The 12695-nt window shown below is 38.8% G+C and overlaps 2 protein-coding genes across 2 annotated transcripts; both read left to right on the forward strand.

Moving 5' to 3' along the window:
• The first annotated feature begins 986 nt into the window (after positions 1 to 986).
• LOC138017576 (neuropeptide FF receptor 2-like) lies at positions 987 to 2129 on the forward strand. The gene has a single exon (XM_068864622.1). The coding sequence runs from the start codon at positions 987 to 989 to the stop codon at positions 2127 to 2129; it is 1143 nt and encodes a 380-aa protein (XP_068720723.1).
• A 4647-nt stretch (positions 2130 to 6776) lies between these two features.
• LOC138017577 (neuropeptide Y receptor type 1-like) lies at positions 6777 to 7694 on the forward strand. The gene has a single exon (XM_068864623.1). The coding sequence runs from the start codon at positions 6777 to 6779 to the stop codon at positions 7692 to 7694; it is 918 nt and encodes a 305-aa protein (XP_068720724.1).
• Positions 7695 to 12695: the final 5001 nt, after the last annotated feature.

The following is a 12695-nucleotide window of genomic DNA, read 5'->3' on the forward strand; positions in this document are numbered from 1 at the left end:
ATACGCACAGAAGACTCTATGTACAAAGACACCACTTAGCAGGGGAGTGACAGGCAAGACTTTTACCGACACAGAAAAAAAATAATAAAAATACGGAGAAATGAAACGCAGATTCCGACTGGGTTTCGCATCCCAGTAAAAAGGGGAGAAAATTTGAAAACAGTAAGTTATATCGTTGTTGCGCGTTATCGTGAGAACAGGTGAAAACGACAAGAAATCGATAATGTGGATGAAAAATGTATTTTACTTCGTTTTCGCAGAACTGAAAACGGAAAATTTTTCAAATCCATTACTTTGGATGAGGCCTAGAAATGAAGACTTTTGAAAAAATCTATAGTAGTTCTCATTTTGACTGAACAAACCTTACTTTTTTGCCAAATCATGAAGTGACAATATCATGCTTTCTTAAGAAACTGCATGTCATAAACTTTAAATTAGCTCTTGACAGCCGTCAAGTGATCGTTTTCGTTACTAGAACTAGAAAAGTCAAGAGAAAACGCCATCAAGATCTGACACTCGAGAACTAGAAGAGTCAAACACCGACGGTAAAAGAATTCGAAGACAAAACCACATAGAATTACTATGATTTTCAGTTGCAAACGAGAAAGGAAGAAGAGAAAATCATCAGCTCTCCCGTTCGAAACCTAAGCCAGGCCAGCATGTCTAAAAACTGCGGTACTGACAAACTGAATAATTTAGCTTTCGTGAATGGATCTTCCAATGTCGCGGAAGTCGTCGGACTGACAAAGGAAGAGAAGGCCATTTTAATAGCAACCTATTCCATCGTACTACTTGTCGCGTTGATTGGTGTTTTCCAAGTACAACATAAAACGCCATCAAGATCTGACACCCGAGAACTAGAAGAGTCAACACAGACGGTAAAAGAAGATAAAACCATATAGAATTACTATTATTTCCAGTTTCAAACGAGAAAGGAAGAAGAGAAAATTATCCGCTCCTTCGTTCAAAACGTAACCCGGGCCAGTATGTTTGGAAACTCTACGGTCACACTGAATAACTCATCTTACGTGAATGGATTTTGCAATGTGGCGGTAGTTGAAGTGACCAAGGAAGAGAAGGCCATTTTAATAGTAACCTATTCCATCGTACTCATTGTCGCGTTGATTGGAAACGTTCTAATCATCCTGGTGTTTTCCAAGTACAAGCCACTTCGAAAATCAATCAATTATTTCGTGGTCAATATGGCCGTCTCCGATCTCTTCACTCCCTTGACCATCATGCCCTTTACAATTGCACAGACACTATCTTCAGGTCCCTTTCTTTCCCGGCTTGAGCCAAAAGTTGCAAATATCATTTGCAAACTTTGCGAATTTCTTGCTAATGTTTCTGTGCTGGTCTCCATCCAGAGCCTTATGCTGATTTCAGTGGACAGGCTGATTGTTGTTGTCTTCCCCTTAAAGATAAAACCCATCTCGTGGAAAGTGCGTTTAGTCTGCATCCTGGTTTCGTGGATTGTGGCCATAGCTGCTCATGCTCATTACCTTGAAATACTCCATGTTTCCTCCTATGGTTATTGCTGCTTCAAAGCCAAATGGACTACGGAAACCAAGAATAAATATAATACAGCCATGTTCATCGTATTCTACCTGGTACCAGTGTGTTTGTTGACTATCATATACAGCACCATAGCTTGGACTCTAAAACGAAGACAAAATGAAAGGAGAAAGATGTCCGAATCTAATAGATCTCGAGACCCTGCAAGCAACAGACAGATAGTCAGATTGTCAATAGCCATATTAGCTGCTTTTATTGTCTGTATTGGCCCATTGTTTGTTTGCGCTTTTATCATCATATTTAAGTTTCATGGGAAGCTTCCCCCTGAAATCGGTGCTAAAATTCCCCAAGTCATTGTATTCATCATAACAAAGTTGTTGCTTCATTCGTGGGGAGCCCTAAATCCCTGCATCTGCTTTGCTTTTAGTGAAAACTACCGAACAGGTTTCAAACATTTAGTCTTTGGCCGACGTCGAGCTGGCAGAACAGCCTTTCCACAAGTGGTGAGCATTGACAACATGACATTTTTTAGCCGAAGAACAATAAGGAGCTCAAGTTCCGATCACGTCAGCATGAAGAGTATCACTGAAGCTCAACAAGAAACTGAGGCTTAAACGTGTGGGAGCAGAGAAAGAGCAAGGTCAAAAACAAAAAAATACTACCGAGAAACAAAAAGAAAAACCTATGATTGAAGAAATAAATCGTGAGGAGAATGCAAGTCTTCTCTAAATCAAGTATACTATAGTTTACAAGGGTAAAGAAACTTTTCAAACAGCGATATAGGTTTACTGAGTTTTGAATGTCCGACGGTTTGTTGTAAGTTGTTGTACATAGAGATCTGTAGCGGTGTGTAAGTAAGATGTATTGATTTCGTATTTCAGTCGCTTTCCGCGGCTTTTTAAAGAAAGGAAACTTTATGAAAGTCAGCTAGAAGTTAACATTGCTCATCAGTAGAAAATAAAGCTGTTTCGTCTTATATTTTGATCCAAGACGGTAAAATTAAAATGCCGTTGTGATGATAATAGGGAGCTTAAGCAACGACAACGGCGACGGCGACGAGAATGTCAGGAATTTGCAAATTTAGTGGGTAAAAACAATTGCTTTGCACGCCCTGCACGTGCGTTTTTCACTTTTGTCCATTTCGTTGCCGTCGTCAGCAAAACAACAACGTGAAATAGTCAAGTTTTTGGTTTTATGAAGAACGTCAGCACTTGAGGGTAAATTTTCAGTTTCTCTCCTAAAATGGAGTGCCGTTCCGACTGGTGTCATCTTTGAGGAAATACCACACCCTTGTCATATAAAAAACGTTGAAATAGTCACGAAGCGATTAAAATAACGAAAATTTATATTTTGAGATGACGTTCTCGTTGCCGTCGCCGTTTTCGTTGCTTAAGCTCCCTATTAATCACGAAAGAACAAGGACAACGACTGAAATCAGATCAAGAGCAACGACTGAAATTATTGCAGTAGCCATTAATGTAGAAAGAACTACCATAACCTCCCAAAGCATTGCCTTGACTCTTAGATCTCTCTCCTCTCTGGAGCATGCTCATCGAGTACTACATTAATAAATGATTCCGTTTCGTCGACGCTTGCTTGTTTTGTCCGGGTTAAAGAATTCCTAATTATCCTTGCAAAAAGGAGGACTTATACGTTCTTTTGAACAGCTGTTATTTTTAGGCGACGTTTGCCTCAAATTGTACTTTCATTCGAATTAATGGTGTCTAAGAATCAATATAACATTTGTGTGTTGATGAGCCCACCTTTATTCAATGTTTCAACACTAGAAATCATACAAAAAAATTTATTAAGTATTAACTTGCATTTTTTTTGTCCGTTGCGCTAACGTTAAAACGCTCATCAACGTAGCTTTGACGCACTTTGGTTGGGTACATGCGAAACGTAATACTGCTATGATAATAATTAAGATAACCAGGGATGGACAAATTGCTGATGACACAATATACATAAATTATTAAGAGGCTAGCTCTTTGAGCTTTATGTTGTCTTTTGATCCATATGACAAAGTTCAGCGTTGCTATATACAAAGAATCGAAAAGAAAACTATTTGCATTTTGCGAGTCTATATTAGAGTTCCATAAAAAGTCTCGTAAGGTATGACTTAATTAAAAAAGGGGAGAAAATTTGAAAACAGTAAGTTATATCGTTGTTGCGCGTTATCGTGAGGACAGGTGAAAACGACAAGAAAACGATAATGTGGATGAAAAATGTATTTTACTTCATTTTCGCAGAACTGAAAACGGAAATTTTTTCAAAATAATCCATTAGTTTGGATGAGACCTAAAATTGAAGACTTTTAAAATATCTATAGTAGTTCTCATTTTGATTGAACAAACCATATTTTATTGCCAAATCATTAGGTGACAATATCATGCATTCTTAAGAAACTGCATGTGATAAACTTTAAATTAGCTCTTGACAGCCGAAAAATATATTTTAAAAAAAGCGACTGTTGTAAATTACAGAAACTACTCGTTACTGGCATAATTAATGAATGGAGATGGTTATGAAACTCGACAAGTTCCACTGTTTGATGTTTTTGTCCGTATGAAATGTACCTCTCGACTCCGTCTGATCTTGATTTACTTGATGTCCAGATAATACAGAAAACACTTCGGCTCGATTTAAGGCATTAGAAATTCAAACGAGACAATCTTTGGCCAAAATTGGGGCCCTCTCAGGAGTTTGCGGGAACAAGAGAACATGGCTAATTTGAACTGCCGGGGAACAGAGGAGCAATGCCAAAATATTTTAGGAAACAAGGGTACAAAATACATTTTAAAACAATTTTAGGGATCAAAAAACTGGGAACAAGTTTGAAAGCAATTTGGGAAACAAGGCAACATCACCGATAATCACTGAGCCTGAGGCGAATAATTGTTTTAGTATAAATACACAGGTGATTATTTCAAAAAAAAAAAAAAAACATTTTAAGTTTTAAGGCGAAAATTATCTTCACTTACGGTGGCAAAACGACTACTGGCAGCCATTTTGTCCGTCGAGGTGATTATCGGCTGATATCCGAGATAGCGAGCCAATGAGAGCGCGCGATTTTCTATAATCACCTGAGTATTTACACTAAAGGCAAATATTTAAAGGAAGGGCCTCAAAGTTCGATCTCGACGGCTGCTTTATAGATCCCCAATGCAAATTAATTCAGAATTCAAGTTCAAAGGAACTTGAAGAAGTTAGAGACACGTAATTATAACACCTTTCTAAGATATTTAACAAAAGTCATCTAAAGTATCAATGGTTATCTGGTGATCTATATATCTTCCTATCTTATATTAAACAACTTGTTGTTGTTCGTTCGTTCATTGCTTTTGATGATGATGATCACTGAATGACGCTGCATTTATTGGTTATACGTGTGCGTCTGTGACTGATTAGTCCAAACGAACTCTGCACGAAATAATCGACCACAAATTTGGTATTGCCAGATGAGGATTGGTGGTTTGTGGAAGATTCACTCTTCACTCTTGAGGCAGGGACCTTTTCCTCTGTGCTTCTGTAATCCTGTACTGTTCGAACAAACGAGCAATAGAAATCATACAAAAAATGTATTAAGTATTAACTTGCAATTTTTTTTGTCCGTCGCGTTATCCTTAAAGCCTAGTTTACACGTCGCGCTATCGTCGAATTTAATTCCAGGTCCTACTTTAAAATAAATTCGACGATAAAGCGACGTCTAAATCGAGTTAAATTCGTTTGTTAAATTAAATTCGTCTTTGACGCTTTTTCCGTCTTAAGAAGACATTAATTTTGACATTAATGCCAAAACTTTTATCTTTTACGAACAATACGGCCAGAGTTCACAATTATTTCCAGAGTCCGCAGTGCCAAAAAATCCATTCGGACAATTTTTTTGCGCGCAATTAAACGACGTTTATTTATTTGTTTGTATCTCAGGGCAGTTTTGAATATTAATGAGGGGGCGTTCCGTGGAATGTGGGGGTTTCGCTGCAGGCGCTCCCTCCCCCTCTCTCCCCAATCCCCTCTCCTCGCGCCGGCTACGCAGGCTAGTAGGTGCTGTTTTACGTAATGTAAAAAGATTTTTTAGTCTCTTATGTAGGTATATACACAGGTCCCTTGTGTAAAACATCCCTGACGAAGTGTGCGTTAGTGACACGAAACGCGTAGGATGAAATAAATCGTTTTACAACTTTTAGAGTTCGCAGACGTGCTGCTCACTAGTTCAATCTTTAAATTTTTTTAAATTAAACAATAATAATTTCTGAAACCATCTCTCATTAAGGATGGTTTCAAAAATTTCTGTTTACTTTACCAGCGCCGTCTGTAGCGGTTTCAAAAATTTCTGAAACCAGCAGTGGCTAATTTCTTCCCTTTTTAGCTGTGGTGAAGACTAGTGATTTCAGAAATTTCTGAGGCCAGCCTTCACAATGTTTTCCAAAGTTATCTTTTTGAGCTACCGACAAATGGAGATGATAGGTCTACGACTGAACGCCATCGGACGAGTGTAAATGAACGCCGGATACTTGGATAAAAAGTGAACGAGAGGAATTTTCCCAGCCGAAAGGACATTTTTGCCGGCAAGATAATCCACTTTCCTCGAATTATCAGGCGCAAATTCAAATTACGTCAAGATTTGGAAGGTGTTTTTACCTTAAAAGGAAATTAAAATTGGTCCTTAATTTCACCATGGTGATGTGCATGTAATCTAAAAACCTTTTAAGTCCAATAAAAGGTTGAGAAGTGGCGTTTATTCCAAATTAAAGAACGTAAATTGAAGGATGTCGCAGATCAGTTTCAGAGGTTTTAATATATTAAAAGCACTAGTGGAAATAGCCATGCAGAAAACACCATCAACTGATCGGATACCCGAGAACTAGAACAGTCAACAGAAAACGCCATCAAGATCTGACGCCCGAGAACTAGAAGAGTCAACACAGACGGTAAAAGACTGAGATAAAACCACATAGAATTACTATTACTGCCAGTTTCAAACGAGAAAGGAACAAGAGAAAACTATCAGCTCCCCCGTTCAAAACGTAAGCCGGGCCAGTATGTTTGAAAACTCTACGGTCACACTGAATAATTCATCTTTCGTGAATGGATTTTCCAATGTGGCGGTAGTCGAACTGACCAAGGAAGAGAAGGCCATTTTAATAGCAACCTATTCCATCATACTCCTTGTCACGTTGATTGGAAACGTTCTTATCATCCTGGTGTTTTCCAAGTACAAGCCACTTCGAAAATCAATCAATTATTTCGTGGTCAACATGGCCGCCTCCGATCTCTTCACTCCCTTGACCATCATGCCCTATACAATTGCAGAGACACTATCTTCAGGTCCCTTTCTTTCCCGGCTTCAGCCGGAACTTGCAAATATCATTTGCAAACTTTGCTATTTTCTTGCTGATGTTTCTGTGCTGGTCTCCATCCAGAGCCTTATGCTGATTTCAGTGAACAGCCTGATTGTTGTTCTCTTCCCCTTGAAGATAAAACCCATCTCGTGGAAAGTGCGTTTAGTCTGCATCCTGGTTTCCTGGATTGTGGCCATAGCTGCTCATGCTCATTATCTTCACATACTCCATGTTTCCTCCTATGGTTATTGCTGCTTCAAAGCCAACTGGACTACGGAAACCAAAAATAAATATAATACAGCCATGTTCATCGTATTCTACCTGGTACCAGTGTGTTTGTTGACTATCATATACAGCACCATAGCTTGGACTCTAAAACGAAGAGAAAATGAAAGGACAAATATGTCCGAATCTCGAGACCCTGCAAGCAACAGAAAGATAGTCAGATTGTCAATAGCCATATTAGCTGCTTTTATTGTCTGTATTGGCCCATTGTTTGTTTGCTCTTTTATCATCATATTTAAGTTTCATGGGGAGCTTCCCCCTGAAATCGGTGCTAAAATTCCCCAAGTCATTGTATTCATCATAAGAAAGATGTTGCTTCATTCGTGGGGAGCCCTCAATCCCTGCATCTGCTTTGCTTTTAGTGAAAAGTACCAAACAGGTTTCAAACATTTAGTCTTTGGCCGACGTCGAGCTGGCAGAACAGCCTTTGCACAAGTGGTGAGCATTGACAACATGACATTGGTTACCAGAAGAACAATAAGGAGCTCAAGCTCCGATCACGTCAGCATGAAGAGTATCACTGAAGCTCAACAAGAAACTGAGGCTTAAACGTGTGGGAGCAGAGAAAGAGCAAGGTCAAAAACAAAAAAGTACTACCGAGAAACAAAAAGAAAAACCTATGATTGAAGAAATAAATCATGAGGAGAATGCCAGTCTTCTCTAAATAAAGTATACTATAGATTACAAGGGTAAAGAAACTTTTCAAACAGCGATGTAGGTTTACTGAGTTTTGAATCTCGGACGGTTTGTTGTAAGTTGTTGTACATAGAGATCTGTAGCGGTGTGTAAGTAAGATGTATTGATTTCGTATTTCAGTCGCTTTCTGCGGCTTTTTAAAGAAAGGACACTTTATGAAAGTCAGCTAGAAGTTAACATTGCTCATCAGTAGAAAATAAAGCTGTTTCGTCTTATATTTTGATCCAAGACGCTAAACTTAAAATGCCGTTGTGATGATGATAATAACGAAAGAACAAGGACAACGACTGAAATCAGATCAAGAGAAACGACTGAAATTATTGCAGCAGCCATTAATGTAGAAAGAACTACCATAACCTCCCAAACCATTGCCCTGAGTCTTAGATCTCTCTCCTCTCTGGAGCATGCTCATCGAGTACTGCATTAATAAATGATTCCGTTTCGTCGACGCTTGCTTGTTTTGTCTGGGTTAAAGAATTCCTAATTATCCTTGCAAAAAGGAGGACTTATACGTTCTTTTGAACAGCTCTTATTTTTAGGCGACGTTTGCCTGAAATTGTACTTTCATTCGAATTAATAGTGTCTAAGAGTCAATATAACATTTTTGTGTTGATGAGCCCACCTATATTCAATGTTTCAACACTAGAAATCATACAAAAAAATTTATAAAGTATTAACTTGCAATTTTTTTGTCCGTTGCGCTAACGTTAAAACGCTCATCAACGTAGCTTTGACGCACTTTGGTTGGGTACATGCGAAACGTAATACTGCTATGATAATAATTAAGATAACCAGAGATGGACAAATTGCTGATGACACAATATACATAAATTATTAAGAGGCTAGCTCTTTGAGCTTTATGTTGTCTTTTGATCCACGTGACAAAGTTCAGCGTTGCTATATACAAAGAATCGAAATGAAAACTATTTGCATTTTGCGAGTCTATATTAGAGTTCCATAAAAAGTCTCGTAAGGTATGACTTAATTAAAAAAGGGGAGAAAATTTGAAAACAGTAAGTTATATCGTTGTTGCGCGTTATCGTGAGAACAGGTGAAAACGACAAGAAAACGATAATGTGGATGAAAAATGTATTTTACTTCATTTTCGCAGAACTGAAAACAGAAATTTTTTGAAATCCATTAGTTTGGATGAGGCCTAAAAATGAAGACTTTTAAAAAATCTATAGTAGTTCTCATTTTGACTGAACAAACCATATTTTATTGCCAAATCATGAGGTGACAATATCATGCGTTCTTAAGAAACTGCATGTCATCTCTTGACAGCCGAAAAGTATATTTTAAAAAAAGCGACTGTTGTAAATTAGGACTGATGCGCTCGTGACGGCATTTTCTTCTTAAGTTAGATCGCACGTCAGCTGTCGTCAGCGAGCGTGCACCGAAGGGCAAATAGAAATGATCAATTGGCCAATCAGAACGCGCGTTTTATCCAAGTTATGTTATAATTTAAATTAGCTCTTGACAGCCGAAAAATATATTTAAAAAAAAGCGACTGTTGTAAATTACAGAAACTACTCAAGTGATCGTTTTCGTTACTCGCATAATTAATGCATGGAGATGGTTATGAAACTCGACAAGTTCCTCTGTTTGATGTTTTTGTCCGTATGAAATGGACTTCTGGACTCGGTTTGATCGTGATTTACTTGATGTCCAGATACCTATGGAAAAGGGCATGTATGGGGGATGTCCTTTCTTTCCCCTTTATTTTATCTTTATGCATATTAATGAGGGGGTTGAACCCCCTCGTTCTCCCGGCGGTTCTCCCTTCTGGCTTCCCCTTCGAACGCCTGCCACGCAGTCTAATTTTATTTCTGCATCTAGCAAAAAGTCATCGATTGTACGATTCTCCCGATACTCCAGAGGACTTTGATTATCTACTTCATATTACGATTATTCTATACTACACGGAGTTTATGTTCTGAGGTAAATCTAGCCTCTCGGAGTGAGGTTCTCCAATATACCCAATCTGAGTCGGATCGTGACGGGTGTACTCGATCCGATCGACTTGTGTCTACCCGTCGATCAGAGTCGACCCGACTCGGATCAATGGGTCGACTCAAGATTTTCTGTCCCCTCTATGCCTGTGTTATCTTTGTCATTTGCGACCTGACTTCCGGTAAGATGGATCGACGTTCGTAAAGACGGGTCAAGTCGACCCGACTCGGATCATCTCGGATACAAAGACGATCCGACTCAGATTGGGTGTATTGGACATTGATGTCCAATTTAAGGCGCTGACGAAAAGTTAAGGTTCACACTGTAATTGCAACTGTTGCCAACAATCAGACTAAGGGTGCATTCTTTTGGAGGTATCCTGGCTATTCTCATTCCGGATTAGGAATAACAGAATACACTGAATATCAATTTGCAAAAGAACACATATTCTGAAAAGCGAAGGTTATCTGGAGAACTATTGTATCTGCGCATGCGCTAATTGCATTGGCCTGGCGGGCGATAAAGGTTTCCCGAAAGTTTGGAACACGAAATGTTGAAATATGGCAAGTACCAGTTTTTTGAAGGTTTTCTCGAGTTTTCGGTTTGCTTCATTTGCTAAAAACCTTAAGGGGGAATATGACGAAGAAGTTTTTGTACTTATGAGTGTTTTGCGTAGTGCAAATGTGTTCCCGTGTGCTCTTCTTCTTGATGTCGACTTAAATGAGGTTTTTGCACGAACCACTTGATGCCAACGTCATTTCTTTTGACCATGCAAAGGCACTTTTTTATTAACACAAACTGACAGCTCTTCTTGTTCTAGCACCGGTAAAGAAACAAAAGAGAGGCCAGCAAACCCACATCCACGGTAGACATTTTGCATCGCTATTCCATTCAAATTTTCACAAATTTCAAGCCACCGACGGGCGACCAGCCGGCCGCGTATCATTTCCCGCCAAAACTTTCCGAAAAGAACGCATATTCTGCCTATTCGGAGTGAGCCATATTCCGGTCATTCCGTTTATTCTGCTATCGGAAGCAGCATGACTATTCCGTTCATTCCGAAACGGAATAGGTCCCAAGGTACACGAATACCGTCTATTCCGTGTATTCCTATTCCGGAATAGCACCAAAAGAACGCGCCCTTAGTTTGATGCAACTCCTGCTTGGGAGAAGGTGAGTTACGTTCACAATTCTCAGAATTCTATAAACTAGAGAAGCGATGATTGTCTTAGCCTGCGTAGCTGGAGGTTTTGTTGGCGCGAGAGGCAAATGCCGCGCGTCTGCATGATTTCACAGCGCCCAGATCCCATTCTCCTTGCGAACAATAGAGAGCTTTAGCAAAAACAACGGTGTTGGCAACGAGAACGTCAAAAATTTGCATATTTAGTGGGTAAAAACAATGGCATAGCACGCCCTGCACGTGCGTTTTTCACTTTTGTTCATTTTTTTGCCTTCGTCAGCAAAACTTTAGGGAGTTTAAGAAACGACGACGGCTACGGCAACGACAACGCCAAAAAGCAGTAATATTATTGGTTAAAAGAGGCAAAAATGATCGTGGTGCCCGTGCGGCACGCATTTTAAAACATTTCTCTTCCGTACTCGTCAAAACAACAACGTAAAATGACAAATTTTCAGGTTTTGACGACAACGTGGACAAACAGCGATGAATCTTTCTTTCTCTCTCTTTGCTCTAAATCCGTACGTACCAATCTGGTTATAGCATACTTCGCCCATATTATAAACAAGTTGGAACATCGTGAAACAATTAGGACAGCTCAAACTAATAGTTTGAAGTGACTTTTTCGTCGCCCGTAGCCGTCGTGGTTTCTTAAACTCCCTATTAGGGAGCTTTAGCAACGACGACGGGAACGGCAACGAGAACGTCATCTCAAAACTTAAATTCTCATTATTTTAATCACTTAATGACTATTCCAAATTTTTTAATATGATAAAGGTGTAGCAGTTCCTCAGGAATGAAATCATTATGAGCGGCTCTAAATTTAGGGGAGAAAATTAAAATTTATCCTCAACTGGTGACGTTCTTCATAAAACCTCAAATTTCTATTTTACGTTATTAGCAAGTTTAAGAAACGACAACGGCTACGGCAACGACAACGCCAAAAGGCAGTAATGTTATAGTTGTATAAAGTAAAAAAAAAACAAAACACAGCAGTAGACTAGCAACCTTTGTGGCATGATTATGGTGCTGAAGCAAGAATCCCCTTACAAGAAGGGGTTCCTCTCCACTAAAGTGGGTAAATGGGGGAAAATATTGTGTGTATGGATGGTGAGTTGGGGGAAAATCATAGTCAAAATTAGGGCTAGTCTGTTAAATGAGGAAGAGAAATTTACAAAGTAAAATCTCAATCTCACAGTGGGGTTAGTAAACAGAACAAACTCTGTGTGAAAATAAAACTTTAATGCCAAAACCAGCCTGAGATTATAATAAAGCAAAAGAACAATAATTTTGGAAAAAGAAAAGAAATAAAATAGAATAAAATAAATTAAAAATAATAATAAAATTTTTTGACTGAAATACTTAGAAGGAAAATCAAATTTGATCTGGAAAATATATGTATGTAAATTTGCAGAAAATAGTTACTTGCGAATTATTCGTTCTTTGAAATACAAATGTGTCTATCCGAATAGAAGAGGTGTACTAGCGAAATGATTCTTAAAAAGATGAGAAAACTTAACTAGATTCATTCTGATTTTTCGTTCTTTTTTGTCCATTCAGATAAAGCCATTCGTTGTGATGACTGTCAAAATAGAACCAGATGTGTCCTTTGGAGTTCATGTTGTTGCAGATGAAGCTTACTTGGCGTTTTCTTCTGTCCAGTTTTTGTGGGCTTGCCCAGTGTTGTGAAGAGTAGATCCATTCTGTTATGATATCAGGGGAGC

The sequence above is a fragment of the Montipora capricornis genome, chromosome 9 (assembly GCF_036669925.1).
Source record: "Montipora capricornis isolate CH-2021 chromosome 9, ASM3666992v2, whole genome shotgun sequence".
NCBI lineage: Eukaryota > Metazoa > Cnidaria > Anthozoa > Scleractinia > Acroporidae > Montipora > Montipora capricornis.

Excerpts from the sequence above, each read along its gene's own strand:
- LOC138017576 (XM_068864622.1), top strand. The coding sequence starts at position 987 with ATGTTTGGAAACTCTACGGTCACACTGAATAACTCATCTTACGTGAAT.
- LOC138017577 (XM_068864623.1), top strand. The coding sequence starts at position 6,777 with ATGGCCGCCTCCGATCTCTTCACTCCCTTGACCATCATGCCCTATACA.